The sequence below is a fragment of the Heteronotia binoei genome, chromosome 3 (assembly GCF_032191835.1).
Source record: "Heteronotia binoei isolate CCM8104 ecotype False Entrance Well chromosome 3, APGP_CSIRO_Hbin_v1, whole genome shotgun sequence".
Classification (NCBI taxonomy): domain Eukaryota; kingdom Metazoa; phylum Chordata; class Lepidosauria; order Squamata; family Gekkonidae; genus Heteronotia; species Heteronotia binoei.
Window position 1 is genome coordinate 163,031,693 of NC_083225.1, and position 25,521 is coordinate 163,057,213.

General features: G+C 43.6%; 1 protein-coding gene across 5 annotated transcripts in view; it reads left to right on the plus strand.

Annotated features, from left to right (window-relative positions):
• SPATA13 (spermatogenesis associated 13) overlaps positions 1–24,434 on the plus strand; it is a 115,277-nt gene extending 90,843 nt beyond the window's left edge. For all 5 annotated transcript variants that reach the window (XM_060234779.1, XM_060234782.1, XM_060234781.1 and 2 more), the window contains 8 exons: positions 51–230; positions 10,417–10,602; positions 12,410–12,589; positions 14,287–14,519; positions 19,192–19,321; positions 20,848–21,220; positions 22,584–22,658; positions 23,068–24,434. In XM_060234779.1, coding sequence (XP_060090762.1) covers positions 51–230; positions 10,417–10,602; positions 12,410–12,589; positions 14,287–14,519; positions 19,192–19,321; positions 20,848–21,220; positions 22,584–22,658; positions 23,068–23,249 — 1,539 coding nt within the window. In that variant the 3' untranslated portion in view covers positions 23,250–24,434. The remainder of the gene's footprint in view (positions 1–50; positions 231–10,416; positions 10,603–12,409; positions 12,590–14,286; positions 14,520–19,191; positions 19,322–20,847; positions 21,221–22,583; positions 22,659–23,067) is intronic.
• The last annotated feature ends 1,087 nt before the right edge of the window (positions 24,435–25,521 follow it).

A 25,521-nucleotide genomic window follows, 5' to 3' on the forward strand; every position in this document is an offset into this window, starting at 1 on the left:
AGTCCCTGCAGAGCCTGTGCCCTGCCCTTCACCAAATGTTTTCATTTCAGCTGATCAGTGATGGGAGTATGGTCTATGCGGAAGCACTCTGGGATCATGTGACCATGGACGATCAGGAGCTAGCCTTCAAAGCTGGGGATGTCATCCAGGTCCTTGAGGCTTCCAACAAGGATTGGTGGTGGGGAAGAAGTGAAGACAAGGAAGCCTGGTTTCCGGCAAGCTTTGTCAGGGTGAGTCAGGCCAGCTCTCTGTGCCTTTTATGCAATAATGTGGCCTTGAGTAGCTGGTAGATTTCTCAAAGCTGAGCAGTTCTTTATTTCGCTTTCACTGGGATATCAGGGTTTCAGTGATACATTTATAACTCCATATGTTTCCATTTTTAACTAAAACAGATTAAGCCTGTTAGAATTATCACTGTCCTGAATGTCCTGCTTCTGCATTCCTTGCATTATCAGGTTGCACAGTAGCTCTTTCTTTGCAAAATGCATAGATGTAAGTAGCCTCAAAAGGAACCAAGCTTCTGTTATAGCTTGCTCCTTTCCCCCCTTCTTCTTTCTTGTTATGATTTCCAGTACAACCAAGGATTGTTGTGTTGGCCAGCAAACCCACTAAAAAGGGAAATGGGAATGGGAAATCCACACATAGCATTTTCTTTATCTGCCCATACAGAAACTCTTGGCATCATCTGTTTGTGTCTACATGCTGCCCTGTTTCTCAGGAATGGTTCCCACATTGGTTAAATATTCATCACTGGGGCAAGCATGTGTGTGAAGCTGAAATGAAAATACTGCCCTTGTATTGATGTTTTGTTTGCATTATTTTAAAAACTTTGTTATATGTTTTTGCCCTGTAACACTGAAAATATATCAGCTGATAAGACAGAACTCTAAAGCAGAGGTGTCTAATTCATTTGTTACAAGGGCTTTGTTAGGACATGTGTGCCATAAGATGTAATACCAGGTACCAGATCTATACACTTTATAAAGGCAAACCCAATTAACAATATCATTTTTACTCAAAATACAAACATGCTTTAAACATTAACAGTCTTGTAATATTTCCATAAAGTATCTCCATGATGCTCACCCTCCCACTTTCACTGCCCATTACTCATTAGTACTGGACAACAGTATACAGGGACATAATGCATAACATCTGTCATCTGGCAATAAAGGTAATAACCAGTTGCTTATGGGCCAGGTAAGAGCCCTGGATGGGCTGGTTTCAGCCCACGGGCCATATGTTTGGCACCCTTGCTCTAAAGGGTGGTATGTATGTATTAATTTTCATCCCACTCTTCCTCCAAGGACCTTGCTGCATCTTTTTCCCTAGGCCAAGGCTGACACCCCATCCACTAAACCCGTGTCACACTCCTGCTCCAAGCAATACTGGCCACTCCATTGCAGGCAGCAGATAAGGGGTCAGAACCTGACGCCTTTCTGGAGCAAAGCCAAAAGATCTTCTTCGTGGTCTCTGTGCATTCACACATATGGGTAATCCGCAGGATTGGCCCCGACCTCGGAGAGTTCAAAGCAATCTTGATCGTAGATCTGGCGCGCCTCCCGCTTGTCCTGGGAGGAGTCAGCTACTGCGCATGCCTGGAGAAGGGGGGGGTGCTTAGCCACTCAGTTTCTTCCTTACCGCCGACCGGATCGCACCTTCCTCGTTGATCTCCAACCTCTTCATTGCAATCTCTACAACTACCTTCTCTTCAACCTCAACTCTTCTACTTCTACCTGGTATCGTATAAAAAAAAAAAAAAAAAAAAAGGGCCTTTTCTTACTATCTCTTCGGGACTTTTCCCCTCCCCCCCCCCCCTCCCCGGGCGGATGGAAGGAAGGGACAAGATAATCTTTAAACGCTGCACCAGCTGCTCATCCAAAATCCCCTCATCCGACGGTCACTCTCTGTGCTTGTTCTGCCTTGGAGAGGCCCACCGTCCAGACTCCTGCGTGCACTGCAGCCAATTTGGCAAACAGGCCCGCAAGAACCGCGCAGCGAGACTCAGGAGCCACCTCATGGAAACCACACTCCGACCGGCCATGCCGCATGGCGGACAAAAACAACCCGCGCCATCTTCCCCACACCTCGTGGGAGAGACGCAGTCGGCAGCTTCCGTGGCACAGGGTCCCAGTAAGCCTAAGACCGGCAAGCACTCCAAGAAGTCGGACGACCCCAAGAAGCGCCGCCGTTCCGATTCCGCCCACTCGGACCCGACGGGTAGCGTGAGCTCCAAGAAGCACAAGACCCGACCTCTCGACTCGGTCTCGAACCCGACCACCAAGCCGAAGACCCCGAACCCGAGCGCCACTGCCTCCGGATCGCTGCCGAAGACTCCGACATCGAAGTCGACAGCAACACCATCAATCACTCCATTGGAAATCATCCGCATTTCATCCAAGTCACCGTCCATTCCGAATTCCCCACCAGACCAACTGCTGGATACGCACTCTACCGCATCCGTTGGGATCCTCGACCCATCTAAATTCATAGATCTCTCGCACCCTGTAGACGCCCACGCGCTCACCAGAGAACCCTCGACCCCGAGAGTCCTCCCGACCAGACCGCGGTCTCGCAGTCGCAGACGCACCAGATCCCGCAGTCGCCGGCACACCAGGTCGCGCAGTCGCCGTCACACCAGGTCTCGCAGCCGCCGCCGCACCAGGTCCCGCAGTCGCCGCCGCACCAGGTCCCGCAGCCGCCGTCGCTCCCGCAGCCACCGCAGGGGGAGACACTACTACTACTCTCCATCGAGATCCAGGTCTCCATCCCCACGGAACCGAAGACGGCACCGACGATCACCATCCTACGATCGACATTACCACAGCTACCAAGAGTCTCCTCGCGACCGAGATCGCTCACACAGACTCCATTCCGCATCGGTCGAACCGCTTCACCATGACGACCTTACGAATCTCGGCGCCGAACCGAAACTCCCGCCGCCACTCGAGTCCTTACACACGGCTCCCAAGACAACGCCCCAGCCCGACCTGCACCAGGGAACCGACGACGGATCCGAGGAGGAACTCTCCGACTCCGACCACTCTTCGGGTTCGGACCTACAATCCCCAGAATCCGACATAGCCAAGCCAGCAGACCTATCGCCGTCCGAGGGCCCGAAATCCTACCTCGACCTCGTGGCAAACATGGCAAGCTCGCTGAACCTAAAGCTCAATACGGACGCCCCCAGAGTCTCGGACGTCGTATTCGATCTGGTGCATGCGGATCTTCCATCCAGCTCATCTCTTCCCATGCTCCCCGTCCTCCTAGAAACACTCAGAGAAGCATGGGACAAACCGGCATCAGTACCGCCGACATCCAAGAAGGTCGAAGCCCTCTACAAGATACATGCACCTGAATCCAAGTTCCTATTCACTCACCCGGCTCCGAACTCGATCATCGTGCATTCGTCTTCGAAATCGAAGCAGACTAGGCACCCGGTACCACCAGAACGAGAGGGCAAGAAACTCGACACGATCGGGAGAAAGATCTACGCCCTCACTACAGCCACAACCAAAATCCTCAACTACATGGCATGCTTTTCCGCATACACCCACAACCTGACCACTTCCCTCGGCGCACTGGTACCATCCCTACCCGAGGCGTCCCAGAAGTCAGCCGCCACTACCCTGCAAGAGATCGCCAGAGTGAGCAAACAGCAAATCAACACTGCACGGCACGCTGCACAGTGTTCTTCCAAAACCTTGGCCTCAGCCATAGCACTCCGTAGACACGCGTGGCTCAGATCCTCCTCCCTCCAACCAGACATCAAATACAAGGTGGAAGACCTGCCCTTTGATGGCCTCGGCCTGTTCAGCTCATCTACAGATGACATCCTCACGTCAGTAGACGATGGCAGGAAGAGGGCGAAACGTCTGGGAGTTTCCCAACCTCTGACACAATCCAACCGACAAAGGAACTGGAGGTCCAGCCAATACAAAGGGGCCAGATCCCCACGACAACAGGATTCATGGAAGCGCAAACCACCACAGTCCAAGCCTTCCTTTCAGCACAGACGCCAAACAACCAAGAAACCTCCAACCACATCCAAACCATCTCTCTGACCTCCCTGCCCCGAGCCGTCCAGTCCCCCTTCATCAGCCAAACCCATCAACACGACTACAACCGTTCTACACTGCCTGGAGGACCATAACATCAGACGCCTGGGTCCTCACCATCATTCAAAGAGGCTACCTGATAGAGTTTACATCCACTCCAAGGCACCACCGATTCCTCACCACACCCCCGTCCGCACCCCTGCAGACAGAAATTGCGTCTCTGCTGGACAAGGGCGCGATAGAACCAGTCCCACCCCAATACCATCGCACCGGCTTCTACTCCCGGTACTTCCTGGTACCAAAAAGGGACGGAGGACTCCGACCCATCCTCGACCTCCGCAAACTCAACCTACACATAATCTACAAGAAATTCCGTATGGTCACGCTTCAGGCAATCCTTCCGCTCATCCCAGAACGAGCATGGATGGCGTCCATAGACCTCCAGGATGCCTACTTCCACATAACAATCAATCATCATCACAGAAGATTCCTAAGGTTCGCCGTAGGGAGGCAGCACTTCCAGTTCTGCTCCCTCCCCTTCGGCCTCTCCACAGCACCAAGGGTCTTCACCAAGTGCATGGCAGTAGTAGCAGCCACATTACGCCAGCAACAGATATCAATCTTCCCGTACATAGACGACTGGCTGATCGTCGCCCATTCCAGGGAGCAACTACAACTGGACGTCTCGACCACCCTCTCCACCCTGGCCACCCTAGGCCTCCGAGTCAACCTCTCAAAATCCAAACTAATCCCTACCCAGAGGATTCAGTTCATAGGGGCGGACATCTCCACGCTCTCGCAAACGGCTTCCCTACCTCAGGACAGAGCACTCGCCATACTGTCAATGGCCAACACTATCATCGCCCAGCGCTCCCAAACAGCGCTCACCTTCCAAAGAATGCTAGGCCTCATGGCAGCAACCACAGCAGTTCTGCGGTTTGCGAAGCTGCACATGCGCCCCCTTCAAATGTGGTTCGTAAGGACTTTTCGCCCCCACACACAACATCAATCCACACTACTCACCCTACCACCACACATTGTGCCATCCCTCAAATGGTGGACCAAGCAACATCACCTCTTCAAGGGCATGCCATTCAAACAGACACCGCCCTCGGTGATCGTAACCACAGATGCATCCAAGTGGGGATGGGGAGCCCACTTAGAGGACCTCACGGTGCAGGGCCAATGGACAGACTACGAACGCTCTCTCCACATAAATTGCCTGGAGCTCATCGCAGTGCACAAGGCCCTGCGGTCTTTCCTCCCGTCGATAAAGAACCGGCACGTCCAAGTCACCTCCGACAACATCGCCACAGTCTTTTACATCAACAGGCAGGGCGGCACCGCCTCCGTCAGACTCTGCAGGAGAGCCCTCGCACTGTGGCATTGGAGCATAAGCCAGGGCATCTTCCTCACGGCCGTGCACCTACCAGGGACCGACAACACCCAGGCAGACGCCCTGAGTCGCCACTCGACCAACAACCACGAGTGGTCCATCAACAGTCGATACATCCGACAGATCTTCAACGTCTTCGGACAACCGAAGATAGATGTATTTGCTTCACCATCAAATGCCCAATGCACCCGCTTCTACATGAGAGGTCCCCCATCCCACCTCTCCAGGGGGGATGCCTTCCTACAAACTTGGAACGGAACACTGCACTACCTCTTTCCCCCCATCCCACTTATCACCAGAGTTCTACAGAAGATTCAGGTAGACCACACAAACTGCATCCTCATAACTCCATGGTGGCCGCGCCAACCCTGGTTTACGACCGTGCTGCTCCTGTCCAACAATACCTTCGCCCAGCTCCCTCAAACACGGGATCTCCTCTCCCAACAGGACGGCAGGGTCCTTCACCACAACCCGGCGTCACTCAAGCTAACAGCCTGGAGAATCAATTTCTAGATTTCCCCCCAGAGGTCCGTCACGTCCTAGTGAATTCCAGAAAACCATCTACTAGGAAATCCTATCTACTTAAGTGGAAACGCTTCTCACACTATGCCTCACAACACAACTTCGACCCCAACTATGCCACCATACCTCAGGTACTAACTTACACCTTAACGCTCTCTAGAGCGGGTCTGTCGTATTCCTCCCTGAAGGTACATCTGGCAGCCATCTCTGCTTTCCACCCCCGCATCGATGGCACAACGGTTTTTTCTCACCATGCGACTAGAGCCTTCCTCAAGGGCATCATTCGCCTTCACCCACCAATCAAACAAGTTCTACCCACCTGGAGCCTATCTCTGGTCCTGAGCCAACTCATGAAACCGCCCTTCGAACCCATGGCTTCCATTCCACTGCACCTGCTGTCATGGAAGACGGCATTACTTACGGCCCTCACCACAGGTAAGAGGGCCAGTGACATCTGCGCATTCAGAGCAGACCCACCGTATACGACATTTCATAACAGTACGGTGGTCCTCCGACCTGACCCGACCTTTCTTCCCAAGGTCGTCTCTCCCTTCCATCTGGGAAGACAGTCCATTATACCAGCCTTCTTCCAGCACCCCGCGGACGCGGGACAAAGGGCACTCCACAACTTGGATGCACGGAGAGCCCTAGCCTTCTACATAGATAGAACCCGCCAAATCCGTAAAGACCCCAGACTCTTTATCACTTACGCTACCCATAATCAGGGCAGCAGAATATCCACCCAGAGACTCTCCAAATGGATTGTTGCTGCCATCGAACTCTGCTACCAGCTGGCAAAACAACCAATCCCTCAACATATACGAGCCCACTCAACCAGAGCCGTGGCCACCTCGTCCGCCTTCATGAAAGGCATACCTATAGAGGACATCTGCGCCGCAGCCGTCTGGTCCTCTACATCTACCTTCGCCTCGCACTACGCCCTCGACGTTCGTGCCCGGCGAGACGCCTCCTTCGGACAAGCGGTGCTACGATCGATCTTCGACTAACCACCGTGAGTAACACTATCATTATGTTACACTCTAATCCTACCTTTTCTTACAGATCCAGCACCCACCTCCGAAGAAATGGCTCGCTAATCACCCATATGTGTGAATGCACAGAGACCACGAAGAAGATGGACAGGTTTCTTACCTGTAACTGGTGATCTTCGAGTGGTCATCTGTGCAATCACACAGACCCACCCAGCCTTCCCCGCTGCTGGAAGTTAGTTAGCACAGTTATTTCCACCTACCCGGCGGCGGGAAGAAACTGAGTGGCTAAGCACCTCCCCCTTCTCCAGGCATGCGCAGTAGCTGACTCCTCCCAGGACAAGCGGGAGGCGCGCCAGATCTACGATCAAGATTGCTTTGAACTCTCCGAGGTCGGGGCCAATCCTGCGGATTACCCATATGTGTGATTGCACAGATGACCACTCGAAGATCACCAGTTACAGGTAAGAAACCTGTCCTTTCTGGTTTTAGGTTTTTAAACATTTATGCATACAGAGTTGTATATGCCATTCTGGGTTGATTCGGCGGTTGATTCGGTTCAGCCGAACCAAATGCACACTCCTAGTCCTGACCTGGATGGGCCAGGCAAACCCAATCTCATCAGATCTTGGAAGCTAAGCAGGGTCAACTTTGGCAAGTACTTGGATGGGGTTCCTCCTTGGAATACCAGAACCAGGAGGGCGGGGGCAGGTTTTACTCTCTAAATATCCTCCAGGCCTCCAGTAGGGGTCAGTCACGGGAAGTCGCCATGACTTCCAAATGTATACACACTCAAACGGGCATGCACACACACACAAATGCACATATAAATAAATACAAAAATACCAAAAAATAATATAGAAGCTTAGTGGGATGGTATTTACCAGGTGATGTTATTTACCTTGATGGCCATGCAAAGCTTCTTCAGCTGCCAAGTTCCACAGGTGACACCTCTGTTAAAGGGAAAAGACATTTTTCTCCAGGCCTGTTGGCAACCCTACTCTAAATACTTCTGCGGCATGTGTTTATTGATGTTTTACATTTTATTAACTCATGAAAAATTTGCTTGCCCAGTATTGTAGAAGAATTCAGTTTTAGCTAGTCATTTAAAACATGAGCCCTTTGTTACACTTTCCTCCTCCTCCTGTTGCCATTCCTGTGAAATTGTGGAATGCTGTACTGGATAGCATCTACCATGAAGATAACGAAGCTGCAGTCCTTTGCATACTGATTTAGTGTTAAGAATCACTGAATTTAGCAGGGGTTGCTTCGAAATAAACAGGCACAGAATCAGGCTTTGTCTGACTTTGTGAATTTTGAGGCTTTGTCTGGCTTTGTAGATTTTGAGACTGTATCATGCTTCTCTTTCTGTGAGAAAAAGGGGAATAGATGGGTAAGGCACAAAAAAGGGTAATGAGTCAGTAGTTTCAGAGTGGCATCGCCCTTCCTGAACAAAGACTGTAAAATGTACATTCCCCAATTTTTGCCAATGACTACTTCTAATTAGCACCTCTCAATTCTCATTAGCAAGTCTATAATAATTTCCAAGAAACTGCTTGGTAGCAGACACTGCTTTACTATTTTGTACACTGTACTCCACTTAAATGAGCACAGCTAAAGCAGAGACTTGTCTGGATGGTGCAGAATGCAAAGTCTTACCCCAGGTGCTTTAATTTTTTTTAAAATGGGCCACAGTGTTTTCTGTGGGCTGGCTGAATTTCCGGGCTCCTTTGCTGTCCAAACTGCTGCTCCTTGGGACTATTTTTGTTTTACCTGATGGCATAAATAATTAACTGCTCTAAAAGCTTACCATAAGGCTAGATGATCAGTATAAAGGTTAAAAGGTTTTTCTATAGAAGCTAAGTTGATATTAATTGGAGAAGGCTCTTTTAGATCACTTATTTCATCGGGTCCATTTCAAAGTGGTCTTCTAATGCTCACTTTTTTGAAGAAAGCAGCAGTGATTTAAAGCCACATCAGCTCTTACATTGGACAAAATGGGTTTAAGCCAATCTGCTCTTGGATGACTCTGTGGTGCATAAAAGGGGTTTTAAGAATAGCTTTTAAAAGGATTGCAGAATGGGAATTTTACAATAGTTGATTTTTGTTTTCATTTAGGACATGCCTTGCCTATAGCTATATAGGCATGTAGGGACAGCACAAAGTTAGCACTTGTTTTGTTTAGCCAGCTAGTGATTTTTGTAGATTGTTTTCAAGGTTGAACACAGCTAGAAATCACTGGGCGGCAGGGCTTTTTTTGAGCAGGAACGCAGTTCCAGCCAACTTTGTGTCGGGGGTGTGGCCTAATATGCAAATGAGTCACTGAACAATGGTGATGTCAGGGGGTGTGGCCTAATATGCAAATGAGTTCCTGCTGGACCTTTTCTACCAAAAAAGCCCTGCTGGGCAGTATCCTACCTTAGTCTTGAGAAAGTCCCTCCAACCAAAGGAACCTTCCTCTGACATAAGTGGCTCTTTCATTGGAAGAAGAATGTTTTAAGTTGGAGGACATCTCCTTACACTTCATTCTGTGCTTGGTGGAGTGGTAGGATACAGGCCGCCGGTTTTCAGTGGGCTTCAATTTGTGTAACTGTAGCAGATGCAGGTTGCCAAAGATCTACTTCAGTTACAGTCCAGGACTTGAGCGTGCCCAGTGGCATTTCCAGTGTCTTTCAAAGTGAGCTTGCGAAGTGGCGTGAGGTCTAGTGCCTAAGAAGCAGAATTCCAGATGACAACTGGACTGTGCAGTTCTTTAGCTCTAGATCATAACATGTGGTCTAATGTGAACCTGGTCCATCCTTTGAGATAATCTTCCTAGGCCCTTCATCTTAAAAGACTGAGTGGTGGCAATCAAAGACAAGGCCTTTCTGTGATAGCTGTGGAATATTATCTACAAAGACACTTATCTGGCACCTATCAGGCTTTTATGTGCCAGTTCACAGTTATTTTATTCTCTCAAAGTTTTAATGAATGATCTCTTGTGATAATCAATGGTTCCACTGATGATTCACAACTGATTTTATTTTATCATCTTATATTTAGTTTGTTACCACTTTGAAAGTTTTAAAACATACAGAATGTATATTTTATTTAAAATCTTTTAAGCCACCATTCTACCCAAGGCAGTGAACAATATAAACATTAAAGCAAGATTAAAACCACATAAAATATCTAAAAACAATTAAAAACAAAAAAAAGAATACATAAGCAAATAAACACATGAAGTGTCAATGAGAATCAGTGAAGGAATGCCAGACAAAACAGAAAAGTCCTCATCCACTGATGGAAAGCTATGACAGATGATGACTCCCTTAGACTTAAGTATTGCATAGACTATAATAAGCATTTTAAAAACCGGCATGTCTACTTTGCCCAATAATTGCTTGCTTTGGATTTGCACTGCAGTGATGCTTCTTCCACTTAGCTGTTTTTTTACCTCTGATGAATCCAGCTGCGAGTCAATCAGGAAGAACTTGCTGAAAACTGTAGTAGCTTTCAGGATGAGGAGCCAAATGCAGAACCTGGGAAGCAGCGTCAAAAAATGGCCGAAAACATGGATCAGATGAGAACAAATGTTATTCAGGAAATAATGAATACGGAACGGATCTATATCAAACACCTCAAAGACATCTGTGAGGTAAGCTACAAGGCACTCCTGAAGGCAAGGAGAAAATTATTTGTATTATTAAGGGAAACTCAAGCTTTGTCTTAAAAAACAAGTGTGGAGGACAGGTGAAGCTGCTGATAGCATAGCTGCATTTCCTCAGATAGGAAATGGGATAGTAAGAAGGCTTGTTTGCTGACCTGGACAGCCCAGGCTAGCCAGATCTTCTCATATCTTGGAAGCTATGCAGTCAATAGGGCTGCCTAAAAATATGAGTGTAAGGGGTGTGACTAGGGCTTCAAAATCCCAGGGCCTAAGGTCACCCCAGGAGTAAGGGAATTGGCCAGAATCCTACTGGAGGATAATAAGTGCATGCGTGTTCTGAATGCAAGGAGGGTTCCTGAGGGAATCTTCATCAGAGGACCTGTGCTGGCTATTGGCAGCCATGACAGTTGCAATATGACGGGGTTTTTTGCTCTGCTGGGACAGTTGCTATATGCCCGAGGTGTGAGGCTTCTATTTAGAGCTTCTGCATGAGTTGGCATGAGGCTACACAACTTAATTTTTGAACAGCAAGCACAGTTATTGGTGGTAGAAACTACTGTTAAGTCACAGCCAACCATAAGTAGGGCTTTCCAGGCAAAAAACATTCAGAGGTAGTTTGCCATTGCCTGCCTCTGCAAAGCAACCCTTGACTTCCTTGGTGGTCTCCCATCCAAGTACCAACCAGGGCAGACCCTAATTAGCTTCCAGGATCTGATGAGATCAGGCTAGTCTGGGCGGTCTGGATCAGGGCATATGTTTATTACATCGCATGAATATGCCCTGAGACACTTCGGTGCGAAGGGCGGGGTATAAATCCCAATATAAATAAATAAATAAATAAATAAATTGCAAAGTAAGTGAGAAGCTTTTAAGATGGGGTATCCATAGGACATTATTGATCAAAGCATGAGTTCCCTGAGGGTCCATCTTACTGGGGCAGCTGTCACAGGCTTTAGCTATCCACTGCTCTTGTACTGATGTCACCCATTCACTGCACAGATGACCTATTCACATGTTAACTGACTGTAGAGAACATGAGTGGTCACAAGCATTCTGGCCTTGCCTCTGCACAATTGCTGAATCATCTGCACAGTGGAATAACAGGTGGAGAAAGTGTCTGCACATATGGTTCCTTCTCATGGCAGCTATGCTGCTCTCCCTATATTGACAATCATAGGGAAGGAACATATGTGCAGACACTTTCTTCACATGTTCACACTATGCAGACAACTCAGCAATTGTGTGGAGAATGAGAAGGCCCATTCTCCCTGTCCAGGCAAGTCTGCAATGTCCAAATGGACATGGCTTCAGCATTGTCAGCCTGGGTAGCAGGTTGGCAACTCTGCCCTGCAGTGACTCTTCCTACCACTGGAGGCGCTGTGGATCCAGCTGTGGCAGAGGTTACACAAATATGTACAAGAGAAATAGATTTTGTTCAGATAATAGATGCATTTGTTGACAAGAAGGTATGAAGAAGTATAATTTTAAACATCAGAGAAGTCAGAAGAACAAGAAGCAATATGCGCATTTATGAATTTACACAATTTTCAAATGTAATTTTAATTGGAATTTCTTGAGGACAGCTTTAGGACAGGAGGGGAGAATAGGATCAGATGTGCAATTAGATGCGAACAATTTTGAAATAATGCATTTTAATTGTATCCGTGCAAAGGAGGTGGTATTATACTTAACACTGGACTTTGATATATTGTATAGCAGAGCAGGGGCATTATTGAAAACAGAATTTATTTTCTGCTCTGGCAAATGTTAAGAGTCCTGCTGTATCATTTCTTAGGGGTACATTAGACAGTGTCGCAAACACACAGGAATGTTCACTGCAGCCCAACTCATCACCATTTTTGGAAACATTGAAGATATTTACAAATTCCAAAGGAAGTTCCTGAAAGATCTAGAAAAGCAGTACAATAAAGAAGAACCCCACCTGAGTGAAATAGGATCCTGCTTTCTTCAGCATGTAAGCTAGTTAATTTCCATTTTGTTTCCATTTTGTGTGCTCTTCTGAGTAAGGCCAGCTACAGGGCAATAATACTGCAGAATGAACTATCAGTATAATCTTTTATGATCTCCTAACCATAACTATAACCATCACATAAACATGTTTTGATCCATTCACATGTATAGTGGAACCATTAAACTCGAAAGCTTGAAAGCTAGAGTCAGTCCACAATCTGAAACTTAGTTACAAGCATTGAGGCTGATAATTTTAGGCCTATATAAGACATTTCCAAAGACTGAGGACATGATTAATGGGAGAAACTCTACTAATGATTCTTCTGCCACAACTTCTAGTTTCATAAGCACCTCCAATAAACAATATTTAATTCAGTTAAACTTTCAGCTTTTTTGTAGCAGGAACTCCTTTGCATATTAGACCACACACCCCTGATGTAGGGAATCCTCCAAGAGCTTACATTAGGCCCTGTACTAAGAGCCCTGTAAGCTCTTGGAGGATTGGCTACATCAAGGGAGTGTGATTTAATATGCTACAAAAAAGGAGTGTTTTTAGTTCTAGAGATATTTGCTGTTCAAATATGCTTGTCTGGATTTTTTTCTGTTGCAAACTCTTGAGTACAAACTGTATAGTCCACATTTATCATTGTATATGTTTACTCATTTTGAGCCCCACAGGAGGGCTACCACTCCCTGTGTGGCCCTCATTTCTGTTCTATCTCTGGGGACCTGGCCAAGATGGAGATTCCCCTGATCACTCACACATATTATTATTTATTTGTTTACTTCATCAGCCTTTCTTTCTGAGGTTCCAGGCACAATGCACCTAAAAACAGTGCAGTAGGAGTAGTGTAATACATGTCCCGGACAAAATTAGAGACAATTGCACAAAAACATAGAAAGACAGGCAGTAAAGCAGAGATTACAAGACTGGAAAATATAACATTGAAATATTATGTACAGTCAGCATAGTAATAAAGAGGATTACAAAACTGCAGAACAATAGGGGGGAAACCTAGTCATAATACGTACAATAAATACTGTGGTGAGTAGTATGTTCCACCCCCTGCCAGGACTCTCTAGAAATGTCACTTTGTCGCTCTTGCTTTCCATCTTCTTTTCTCTGCATTGTGCAGTCATGGGAGCGTGTGAGTAAAATTGCTGCATATTTCCTGGCTGAGGTGGTGTAGTGGCCAAGATATATGGAGAAAAAATATTATGAAATCTTGTCCACCAAATGAACAAAAAAGCCAGGGTTCAAGGTGGGGATGTTGTAAAAACAGGGTCAGATATAGCCCGTATACGTATACCTTGTAGCACTAGCATCATCTCCTCTCCTAGTTTCTTTTTCCTTGTTCTCTGGTTAGTAGCCAGTGCCAGATTGCCATGGAGTTCCCCCTGGGTGACACCTCTGAATGCCTTTAAGCCTTCCGACTGCAGAAGACTTTCCTTGCATATGCAAATAACTATCCCTAGGTATTTTAGGAACCCTCATTTTGATAAAATATTATAAACAGCTTGAGCCCATCATGACAAAGAAGTACCTCCATCTCCTCTTTGCCTTTCTGATAGTAAAAGGGGTTATGTAGAAAAGAAAATGGGTGGTGGTGGACGTGGAAGCACCCTTTTTAAAGCTTTTGTTTGGCATTTTAAAAAATATATACAGAGATTTGAAATAACATTTTTGTTGTTTTATTTTAGCAAGATGGCTTTGCTATCTATTCAGAATACTGCAACAATCATCCTGGTGCCTGCATTGAGCTATCCAATCTGATGAAACAGAGCAAATACCGCCACTTCTTTGAGGCTTGCCGCCTGCTTCAGCAAATGATTGATATTGCTATTGATGGTTTTCTTCTCACACCTGTGCAGAAAATCTGTAAATACCCTTTACAGCTTGCAGAATTACTTAAATACACCACACAGGAGCACAGGTAGGACTAGCAAGATCTCTGTCTGTCTGTCTCTCTCTGGTGACGGGTTTGTTGATAAGCTCACAAATTGTGCATTGTGGATAATTAATCCAGAATTATTTCCACCCAATTCTTCTGTCCCCACAAGCACTAGTACATACATGTCTGGGCTCAGGGATTTTTTTGTAGAAAAAGCCCAGCAGGAGCTCATTTGCATATTGTTCCTTTAATTATGCAACTCCTGAGGGTGTTGAGGGAGTCATTAGTTAGTCAGCTACTTCTGACTTACCTTCAAAAATATTTTTCTCAGGCTTTTCTCTGGCTGGTATCCTTTTTGTGTGTCGTTTTAGACCAGGCAATGTATATTTATGGTTTTTGAGATGATGTTGTAGGAAGGGTGTCTATTCCTTTCTCTCTCTAACTGCTAAACTGCCCCCTGGAGGGATCTGGCTGCTAACATTACAGGCAAGCAGATTCCTAAGTATCTAAAGACAGCTCCAGGAATTGTCACCCAGGCAAAATCTATTTCGATCAGGAGAGAATACAGTGCCCTAAAGTGATTAGAGCCCAACCTTAAAATTGTGGTTAACAAGCAACCAATTCAGGATGTTGCACTGCTGATGCTGTGCACTTCTTTTTTAGATTATTAAATGTTCTTCAGGCGGTGTCCCCCCCCTCCCCCGATCACTGCTCATGGTTCAGTTAACTTGGGGGAAGGGGCTACTTTGTTGCCTGGTATTTTTTTCTCTCGAGCTTTCTTCTTCATTCATTGTTGTCTTAGAGGCAGCCATGAAAAGAGCTGTCTTTGGTTTGTGCTGAAAAGCAGCCAGGGATTTCCCTTTATCTGAACTGTTCAGTTGTACTCTTTGTACACAAAAGGACTGCTGTTGGGGCAGTTGTCTTGGCTCAACATGAAGATCCCAGATTACCAGCTGTAGAAATAGACTCCTCTCTCTCACCCTTGCCCTCTTCCCATGCCTTTTAATTTTAAAGCCATGATTATTAGTTATTGTGTGCGTGTGTTGTGATACACACAATGTATTAAAAACAGGCACAGATAGTATAGGATGTAATAGCCTCCAGAACAACTTTTAAAACTCAATAGTATAATGTTTTTTATTAGAACCATTTGAAATGTCTTAGAATGTAACCCTAAGAATGTTTACTCAGAAGCAATGTTCCCTCTAAGCTGCAAAGTCTTGTGAGCAAAAATTCTACTTTGTGAGCCACTAGCATTAAAGTTGTGAGCTACTGCATAAATTAGTGTGCTCTGGGGCCATCCTTCCTGAGCTAAAACAAAAATGTGTGAGCTGGAGGCTAAAAAACTGAGTTTAGAGGGGACACTGCTCAGAAGTAAGCCGCACTAAGATCAATAATACTTAAGAGTGTTTAGGATTGTAACACAGATTAGTGAACAAGTTTTCAGGTTCCACAGAACTCTTCATCAGACTGAATGTTAAGCTAGATGGAGAGGATCTTGAGTTGAATCCTAAGGCTAACTAGGATTTTGGCTGCCCCATCTCCTCCCCACCCTTTCAGCACCCAAAGGTCTGCTTGGGATTCCCCACCATCCATTTTTTTGGGGGGGGGGGGATGGCTACAGTCGTCATATGGAGTGGAAGAAGTCTTATATAGACTTCAAGTTAAGCCATTCTAGGTATAAAACAGGCTAAAGGTTGTCCTAAAAGCTGCTGGGACAAAGAATCAATGACCGCTGTCCCCTTGGAAATGTAAAAGCCAGACATAATTCAGATCCCTCTTGGGTGCTACTAAGAACACATAGGTTCCTGGTGAAGTCTTTCTATTTGCAAAGCTGTACGTTAAACTTTAGATGACACATGAGGTGTGGAGTTAGTGAAGACAGTAATGCTAGGAAAAGTTGATAGCAGCAGGAAAAGAGGAAGACTCAAAATGAGATAGATTGACTCAATCAAGGAAGCCATGGCCCTCAGTTTGCGAAACTTGAGCAAAGACTGTTAGTCTGTTTTGGAGGTTATTAATTTATAGGGTCGCCATGTTGAAAGTGATTTGATGGCTCAGTACACACAGAGTTAAAGAGCAGTGGTTGAAGGGCTTGCAAGTCCCACTGTTAGATGGCTATCAGACAGCTTTCATAGATTCATAGAGTTGGAAGGGACCTCTAGGGTCATCTAGTCCAACCCCCTGCACAATGCAGGAAACTCACAAACACCTCCCCCAAAATTCACAGGATCTTCATTGCTGTCAGATGGCCATCTAGCCTCTGTTTAAAAACCTCCAAGGAAGGAGAGCCCACCACCTCCCGAGGAAGCCTGTTCCACTGAGGAATCGCTCTAACGGTCAGAAAGTTCTTCCTAATGTTGAATTGGAAACTCTTTTGATTTAATTTCAACCCATTGGTTCTGGTCCTACCTTCCGGGGCCACAGAAAACAATTCCACACCATCCTCTAGATGACAGCCCTTCAAGTACTTGAAGATGGTGATCATATCTTTGATTTGGTTTAAGCATTATCAGATAGTCATATAATTTATTCAGACCTGCATGATGTAGATTGCTTTCTCATGAAAACCGTAGTATTACTAAGTGCCCAGTATCAGTGTTAATGATTATTAGTACAAGTTGGGTACCCATGAGAACGAATGGGGCAGAGGAAAACTCAGAACCTCTTTTTTTATAGGAGCAAGTGTGTAAAGCCAGTATTTTAAATAAATAAATAACACATAATTTATAGCTTTATAATGAATTTTCAGAGATTTATGTGCCATTTTTAAAGTGAAAGCTGTTCTAAGGTTAGCCTTAAAACCATTCCCCAGATATTCAGTATCACAAGGCAGGCACTGTCTACCGTTACTATCAGAAAGTGTAACATATATATATGTTCAGGTGGGCAGCCATGTTGGTCTGAAGCAGTAGAACAAAGCAAGAGTCAAGTGTACCTTTAAGACCAACGAAGTTTTATTCAGAATGTAAGCTTTTGTGTCCTAGAAGCACACTTAATCAGACAATAGGATGGAATGGCAAGCAGTCCTAAACATAGAGCAAGTGGGCAGTGAGTTAGTATGCAAAATCATGGAAATGTTTTTAGCAGATTAAAAGAATCACAAGTTGGGGTTTGGTGATAGCTAGTTCATGTTGACCGGGCTGAAACAACAACAATAGCAGACTGATGTCTATGTCATTAGATATCCTGAGTGTGAAGTGCAATAAATAAGAGTCTGTTATAATGTTAGCTCTGGGTTAAAATGAGGGCATTAGTTTCTCAGAGATTTAATTTAAACATGTAAACATCATTCTAGTTTGCCATTAGAAAAAAGAATACATTAAAATATAGTGGAAGATGGGTTAGTATATGTAATGAGATAAACAGCCAATATCCCTTATTTGAGTATGTCAATACAAAAAACATTATTCTGATACACTATTCTAAAAGAGAAATAGGTTTATAGGTTTATTGGATTTATATCCCGCCCTCCCCGCTGAAGCAGGCTCAGGGCAGTTCACAACCAGTAAAATCAGAACAATTGTACAATTAAAACAAATTGAACAATTAAAACAGTTAAAACAATCTGGTGCTAATCATATTTGGTATTATCTCACTAGATGACATTCAGTATATATTAGATGTACATCAGTCACACCATATCAGTCATTCCAGATCAATTAAAGGCATGCGGGAATAGTGTTGTCTTACAGGTCTTGCGGAACTGAGCAAGGTCCCGCGAGGCCCTAACCTCTTCCAGCAGTTGATTCCACCAATAGGAGGCAACAATCGAGAAGGCTCTCTCTCTCTCTGGTGGACTTTAATCTAGCCTCCCTCGGCCCGGGAATCGCTAATAGATTTTTTTGTCCCAGATCTGAGTACCCTCTGGGGAACGTGTGGGGAGAGACATGTACATTGGAATACTGTGGATATATAGCTATACTTGGTTCTTTAACAACCAAACAAAAAGAGAAAAAAACAAGACAGAAATACTGAGAGCCAGTTTGGTGTAGTAGTTAAATGCGCGGACTCTTATCTGGGAGAACCAGGTTTGATTCTCCACTCCTCCACTTGCAGCTGCTGGAATGGCCTTGGGTCAGCCATAGCTCTTGTAGGAGTTGTCCTTGAAAAGGCAGCTGCTGCAAGAGCTCTCTCAGCCCCACCTACCTCACAGGGTGTCTGTTCTTCCCATTCATGATTCTTAGGATCCAGATTTTAGTTATTATTTGAAAATTGTGCTACATTTGGAACCTGTGTTGTTGTGACCAATCACTTAACCACAGCTCAGAGACTGGGACTGGGCCATATGACTGCACATTCCTTCTCTTTGCTTCTCCTCTCTCCATTGTGAATTATAGGAACACAATAGCAAAGGTTCATGCTGGATCCAAAGTCAACCATGATTAACATTAACCAGGATTTGCTATTAGTCAGCTTCACACTCTGGTTTATAATCTTAGATAACTAAGATTTGCTTTTAACACAGTTAAGGTTTTATGCCAAACCAGGCTTTAACCATGGCCTGGGAAAGAAGGAAATAAAAGAATGCTATTCCCATGGTATGAAAGTACTATTTTTTTTTTATTTCTGTGCTCACTCTGTAAGAACTGCCTTGCTGAAGCATGCTAAAGACCAGTGACTAACCAAATGCATGTGGAAATTCACAAGCAGTTTCTGAAGGCAGTAAGATAGATAATTTAACATGACCTACCCACACATCTTCCTTTTGCAGTGACTACAACAATGTAAAGGCAGCCTATGAGGCCATGAAGAATGTAGCCTGCTTGATCAATGAGCGCAAACGAAGGCTTGAAAGCATAGACAAGATTGCACGCTGGCAAGTATCCATAGTCAGCTGGGAGGTAAGGCTGCTCTCCTGTGTATTTTTGATGTTTACAGTGGCTTGTATCCTACCATTCCCCTCAGCAAAGTTGGAGGCCTTCTTCCAGCCTAAGTGGAAGAAGGCCCCTTTGGCTCGAGCAGCTCAGCTTAAGATAGAATAATGCCCAATTCAGCATCCATTCTGTTGTGATGGAATTTTGTTGAGACCCAGTGTGGTATAGTGGAGAAGAGTGTCAGACTAGGATCTGGAAGATGCAGGTTCAGATCCCCACTCTGCCATGGAAGCTTTCTGGGTGACCTGAAGTCAGTCATACATTCTCAGCCTAGCCAAGGTTGTTGTTGTGAGGACAAAATGGAGAACAGAATTATGCAAGCCACCTTGGTTCCCCACTGAGGAGAAAGGTGGGCTATAAATTAAATAATGTTTATTGTATATGTTCTGTTGGTTTTGCAAAAGTGCTCATTTAAAATTATTTTTTGGAATATATTTTTTATTTTTAAAAACAAAATAATGTAAAAGGGGTACAGAAGGGAAGAAAGGGATTATATAGGGATTATGATGCAGATTTATACAGAATAATATTAAAGAGACAATGAATTACTTCTCAGCATCCCCTTCATTTGAGTTTTAAGACATTTTCTACAATGATATTAATACATATTCTATGTTGCATATTTCATCAATACTATGTACTTGCTATAACTTTTAATATTCCAAAATTTGAAGGAATCAAAACTTATTCAAGGAATCAAAATTTATTCTCCCTTTTCTACACTAAACTACATTTATATGCCTTACAATACATTCATTCTAAGTTTACCTCCTGCTTGCATAATAGACATTCCATTTCAGGCATTTTCTATTATTATTAATACATATTCTGTTTTACATATTTCATCAATATAATATACTGGCTATAATTTTTAATATACCAAAGCGTGAAGGAAAATCTATCACCTATCTCACAATAAAAATAAATATTTTACTCATAAGTCCACATCCTTGTAGATTTATATTCAAAACTTGTTTTCCTTTTTCTGCATTATATTACATTTATATGCCTTACAATGCATTTATAGTCCATTTTAAAATTATTTCTTATTCTAAATCTATCTCTTGCTTGCAAAATAGACAATTTCTCCTCAGATTTTGAGATCGATTTGTTTCTCAAAGAAGTTGTTAATTTTTCCATTACTGCATAATCAGCAAGTTTGTTTTCTGATTCTTCTAAGTTGGACAGACATCTGATTTCCATTTTAATTTTTATGCTGATTATCTTGCTGTGACACTTTTAGAAAGCAACAGTGATACTGTAATCATGTCCTGGAGATTGAAAAAAGGGCAAATGGCAAAACACAGAAGAGTTCACAAGTCCATTGATTCCAATGGGTTCAACTCTTATCTGGAAAACAACCAACAGGCTCAGTTTCAAAACAGTCATATACCAAAGTTCCCAATATAGTACAGACTCTCTGTTAAATAATATAGCAGTAAATCTTGAAAGAAATAAACCTTAAAGCTTTTCTATGTTATAAATAATTTTAGGGGCAAGATATTTTAGGACGAAGCTCGGAATTAATCCATTCAGGAGAATTGACCAAAATCTCCAAGCAAGGCAAGAGCCAGCAGAGGACTTTCTTTCTCTTTGATCATCAACTTGTGTTTTGCAAGAAAGATCTGTTGAGAAGGGACATGCTGTACTACAAGGGTCGGATTGACATGGATGAGGTAGAAGTGCTGGATGTAGAGGATGGCAGAGACAAGGACTTCAATGTCAATATCAAAAATGCTTTCAAAATTGTGAACAGAGCCACAGAAGAAGTTCATCTATTTTGTGGGAAAAAGCTAGGGGATAAGAAAAGGTGGCTGGAAGCATGTGCGAACGAGAGGAGACGAGTGCAGGAAGACAAAGAAATGGGTAAGTGTCAGAATAAGTGGAAATTGTGCTCTCACTTCTCTTACTTATGGTGTTAGAGAGATTCTCTGGTGTTCAAAGTTGCTTTGACTATCAGACATAAAGTTTAGTTGTGTAAATAAGAGCTCTTCTGTTTAGCATTTTGACTTTAACGAATGGGAAAACAGCACAGCAGGTAGGGCAAATAAATAAGCAGCATTTTATGCAATGAGGCTTGTGCAAATCATATTCAATAAATGATTTTTGTGGTGGTGTGGGAGAGCTTTCTTTTTCTGCTGATGAAACAGGCAGCAAAATAACATGAGAGAGAGCGCACACAGCATATGAAGGACAGCTGTAAATCTTCATTCAGATAGTCCTCTACTAGCATTCTCCTTTGTTAACCTGCCTTTTTGCATTGCTATTTATTCGTTTATTTACTTACTTATTTCTGCTAAATAAGTATTTTTGCAAATAGTGTCTCTAGAACAGATATCCAGCCCACCCTCATTCCAGCCATATTTAAAACAATAGCTTTCAAGCTCTGATGGTTTCTGGTTCTTCTTATCATTACTCCATAGGCTCTGAAATCCTAACTGGAGCCTCATAGGGAGGCGTAACATATGAGTTGGCACAACTATATTGACAGAAACCTTTTTCCAGCAGCATTTCACAGAAGGGCAGTGGCACTTTTTTTCAGCCATTCTGTCCATACAATTTGCAGCCAAAAGCAGGTCCTATCAACATGGTTGCACCTGTTCATTCATTATTTTCTCCCTGAACCTCTACACCAAACTGGCTGTCAAGGAATTACATCTCATAATCTCAGTACACTTTCCAAAGCTAATCGAAGACTTAAAAAAAAGGAAAGTCATTTAATGAAAGTGTTATTCCTGATTTTAATTTATGCTTTTAAAGTAAACATTTTAATTTTTGTTGGTGGAATAAAAATTACATTTTATTACTCTCATGAGCTGTCTTGGTCAGATTATTATATATGTGGAAAGGTGGCATATAAGAAATAATAATAAATTGTAAGGGAACTTGTTACACGTCTTATCTCAACCCCCCAATCGCTTGTTAAGTTTCCTTCTCCCCACAGCAGGATGCCATCTGAGTTTTTGTAATTTTAGCTAAATTGTGCATTTTTAATTTTATGTGTTTTAACTATGTTGTAAATTGCCCAGAGCCTGGGCCTGAGCTGGGATGGGGCAATTAATTAAGTGTAATTAATAATAATAATAATAATATAATAATATGTTTGCGGAACATTGCTGAACTAAGCTTTATTATTGAATACATTGTAAGTGTTCTTTGCTTTAAGTAATTATTTAAGTTGAGCATCCAAAATTGTATTTAAATACATATGATTTACTCCAAACTGCAGGCATGGAGATTTCAGAAAACCAAAAGAAACAAGCCATGCAGAATGCACGGAAATCAAGACATGGAAAGATTAAAGGTGAATTTTAAAGAATCTGCCTGTATTCTATAATATTTTGAAGGCTGGTTCACACATTACCCTTCTCATAAGAAACTTTGATTGTCCTTGGGCACTTGTTCATACAAAAAAAGATACAAATTGAGCAATTGCAGAGCCAGCCAACAGCAAGTCAGTTGCTTTTGGCATCTGGCTGGAAAAGATGCCAAGTAGATATCTGAAATTGTTGCCAGCTGCAACTGATAGTCCAGTTCCCAAGCAGTATTTCTCACATGAGGGATTATGTTTAGGGATCTTTGGGATAACTTGAGTCTGGAACGAAACATCTTGCATTAAGAGGTCCTAAATTGTGAGCCCTTTCTAAATTACCTCTCTATGTCTCTGCACATAACAGTTCCATACATATTCTTGATGTATTTTTTCCCTGCAGGTGTTAGCTACAGCGGGTGCTCAGTGCCACCACCTCACCAGAGTTTACATCCTATCCATCAGCGTCATATCACAGTGCCCACTAGCATTCCACAGCAGCAGGTCTTTGCCCTGGCAGAACCCAAGCGGAAGCCATCGCTTTTCTGGCATACTTTTAACAAACTGACACCGTTCAAGAAATGAATGGCCGAAAGTCGTTGGACTGGAAGGAAAAATGCTGAAAGAGAGCGAGTTGGCAGCATGGAATTCATTGGGACACAATGGAGCTGGGAAATTGTGGCTCCTGTTCCAGAGGAGAGGATGTTTGGCTCCTCCTAACCTTCCTCTGTAACTTTTGTTGAGAAGGATGGAGTCTGTACAGTTAAGTGAAGGAGGCTGTGGTGTGTTCTGAAGCAAATATTGACTTGCGTCAATAAACATTGCTGATGAAGAGCCAGCCGCTTGGTCACAAGGGCCAATTGCTGCTATTCTAGTACAGTGGCATATTGTTTATGCTGTACTTTTGTACCAAAGGAATGGTTAAAATCTCTAAGTTGTTTTGCCTGTCTTAATAATTAATTGATGGCCAAATTTAGAAATAGGACGGAAAGCATTGTTCCCTGTCGCAGCACATTGCAGAGAAAGGTTTTGTCGTCTTCATGGGCATCGAACGAGCACACAGATCTCACCTGATGACCAAATAGCTTCTGCTGCAAGAAGTGATGAACCTCATTCCTTCCTTAGTCCACTGCCTGGTTCTGCTAATTTTGCCAAATGGCAATAGGACTTCCTGCAAAGCCTTAACATCTTCCTGGCAAAAAGACTGAAGACAATTTTAATGTGGTAACATAAAACTGTAAAACACACATTTTTTAACATGCTGTTGCAAATAATGAAGGAAGGAAACATCTGATGCATCTTGGAGATGATTCTTACCAAAAGCGGTACTTTGCTGTAAACATGGTATGCACTTCGAAGAAAAATTATTTCATTTTATTTTGGTACTTGCAACTGTTGGCCCATGAGAACTGCCTCTGTGGTTTCTGGTATGCCTGCATTTATAATATGAAAGCAAATGTTCTGTGTTTTTTAATTACACTAATGTGATTTGTACAAAGATTAACACAAAGTTAACGCCAATCAGAGACTACTAACACAGGTTTTCTTCCCTAAGTTCCATACATATACATGTTCCAGCTAGCTCATGTTATTCTTATTTAAGGCCTCCAGGAGGTTCTTGAGCTAGTATGAGGTCATGCTTGTACGCACCATCCAAGCAAGATGGTTATTTTGGGGGGGGGGGCGGGCTTTGTAATGTCAAGAGGATCCTGCGCCAGGGATGAGATGGTGGCATTAGAAATAAAGGTGGATCAAAAGAGACTTTGAAAATGGGTCAAATGTAGTCTATTTATGGAATGTCAAAATGATCTCTTGTTTTTTTATTTTGCTTTGTTCCATGAAATGAAGTTGTTTTTAAAATTGCTTTAACAAAATACTCTACCCTGAGGAAACTGTCAAAACCTTAAGTTTATGGTACACATTTTCCCCTTCTCAGCGATTATATATGACTACATATACTAATGTGCATTATCAACAAGAATGGAGCAACATTCCCTTTGGATTTCAAAGCTATTCCCAGCTTCCCAAAGTACTTTTAGTCTGGCATAATATTCTCATTATCATGGTCATAGTAAAGATAGATTGACAAATTGTTTTTGACTGTGATGTCAACAGTATTTTAGTGTATGTTAGATTATATGAAAGAGAATGAAAACTACAGCCAGGTTCCTCTATCACACAGTGAAAAAGCCTTATGCAAATGAACCCTTTGGCTGCAATCATAAACATACTTTCCTGGAAGCAAATCACTTTGAAATTAGTGAAACCTCTGGGTGAATATGGTAAGGACTGAGCTGATCCTTCTTATGGCTTCTCTCTCCTTCTTGTTTGGACCATGTGCTGAAGTGTCCACAAACAAAAAGAATACACAGTGTAATTCAAGTACAGCTTCAGCCCTTTTAAGTCCCATGGATTTCAGTGGGAATGCTAACTGTCAATGTGGTATAGTAGTTAAAAGCAGCAGACTCTAATCTGGAAATTAGAACTGGGTTTGATACCCCACTCCTCATGAAGCCTGCTGGGTGACCTTGGGCCATTCACAGTTCTCTCAGAACTCTCTCAGCCCCACCTACCTCACAGGGTGACTGTTGTGGGGAGAGGAAGGGAGAAAAGGGTTTGGGGGAGAGCAAGTTAGAAATCAAAATAAATAAATGTGATTGTAAGCCACCTTGAGTCTCCTTAAGGTAGAAAAAAGCAGGGTATAAAGGCCTTTTCTTCTTTAACCTTTTTCATCGAAATAAATGGATACTTAAAAGCTCTGAATTTTGTCCGGATTGCACCCTCAAATGTTTATGTATAAAAACTTGAGTGGCAGCTTCTACAACAGTCAATAAAAGCTTATTGTCTGGTAAATGAC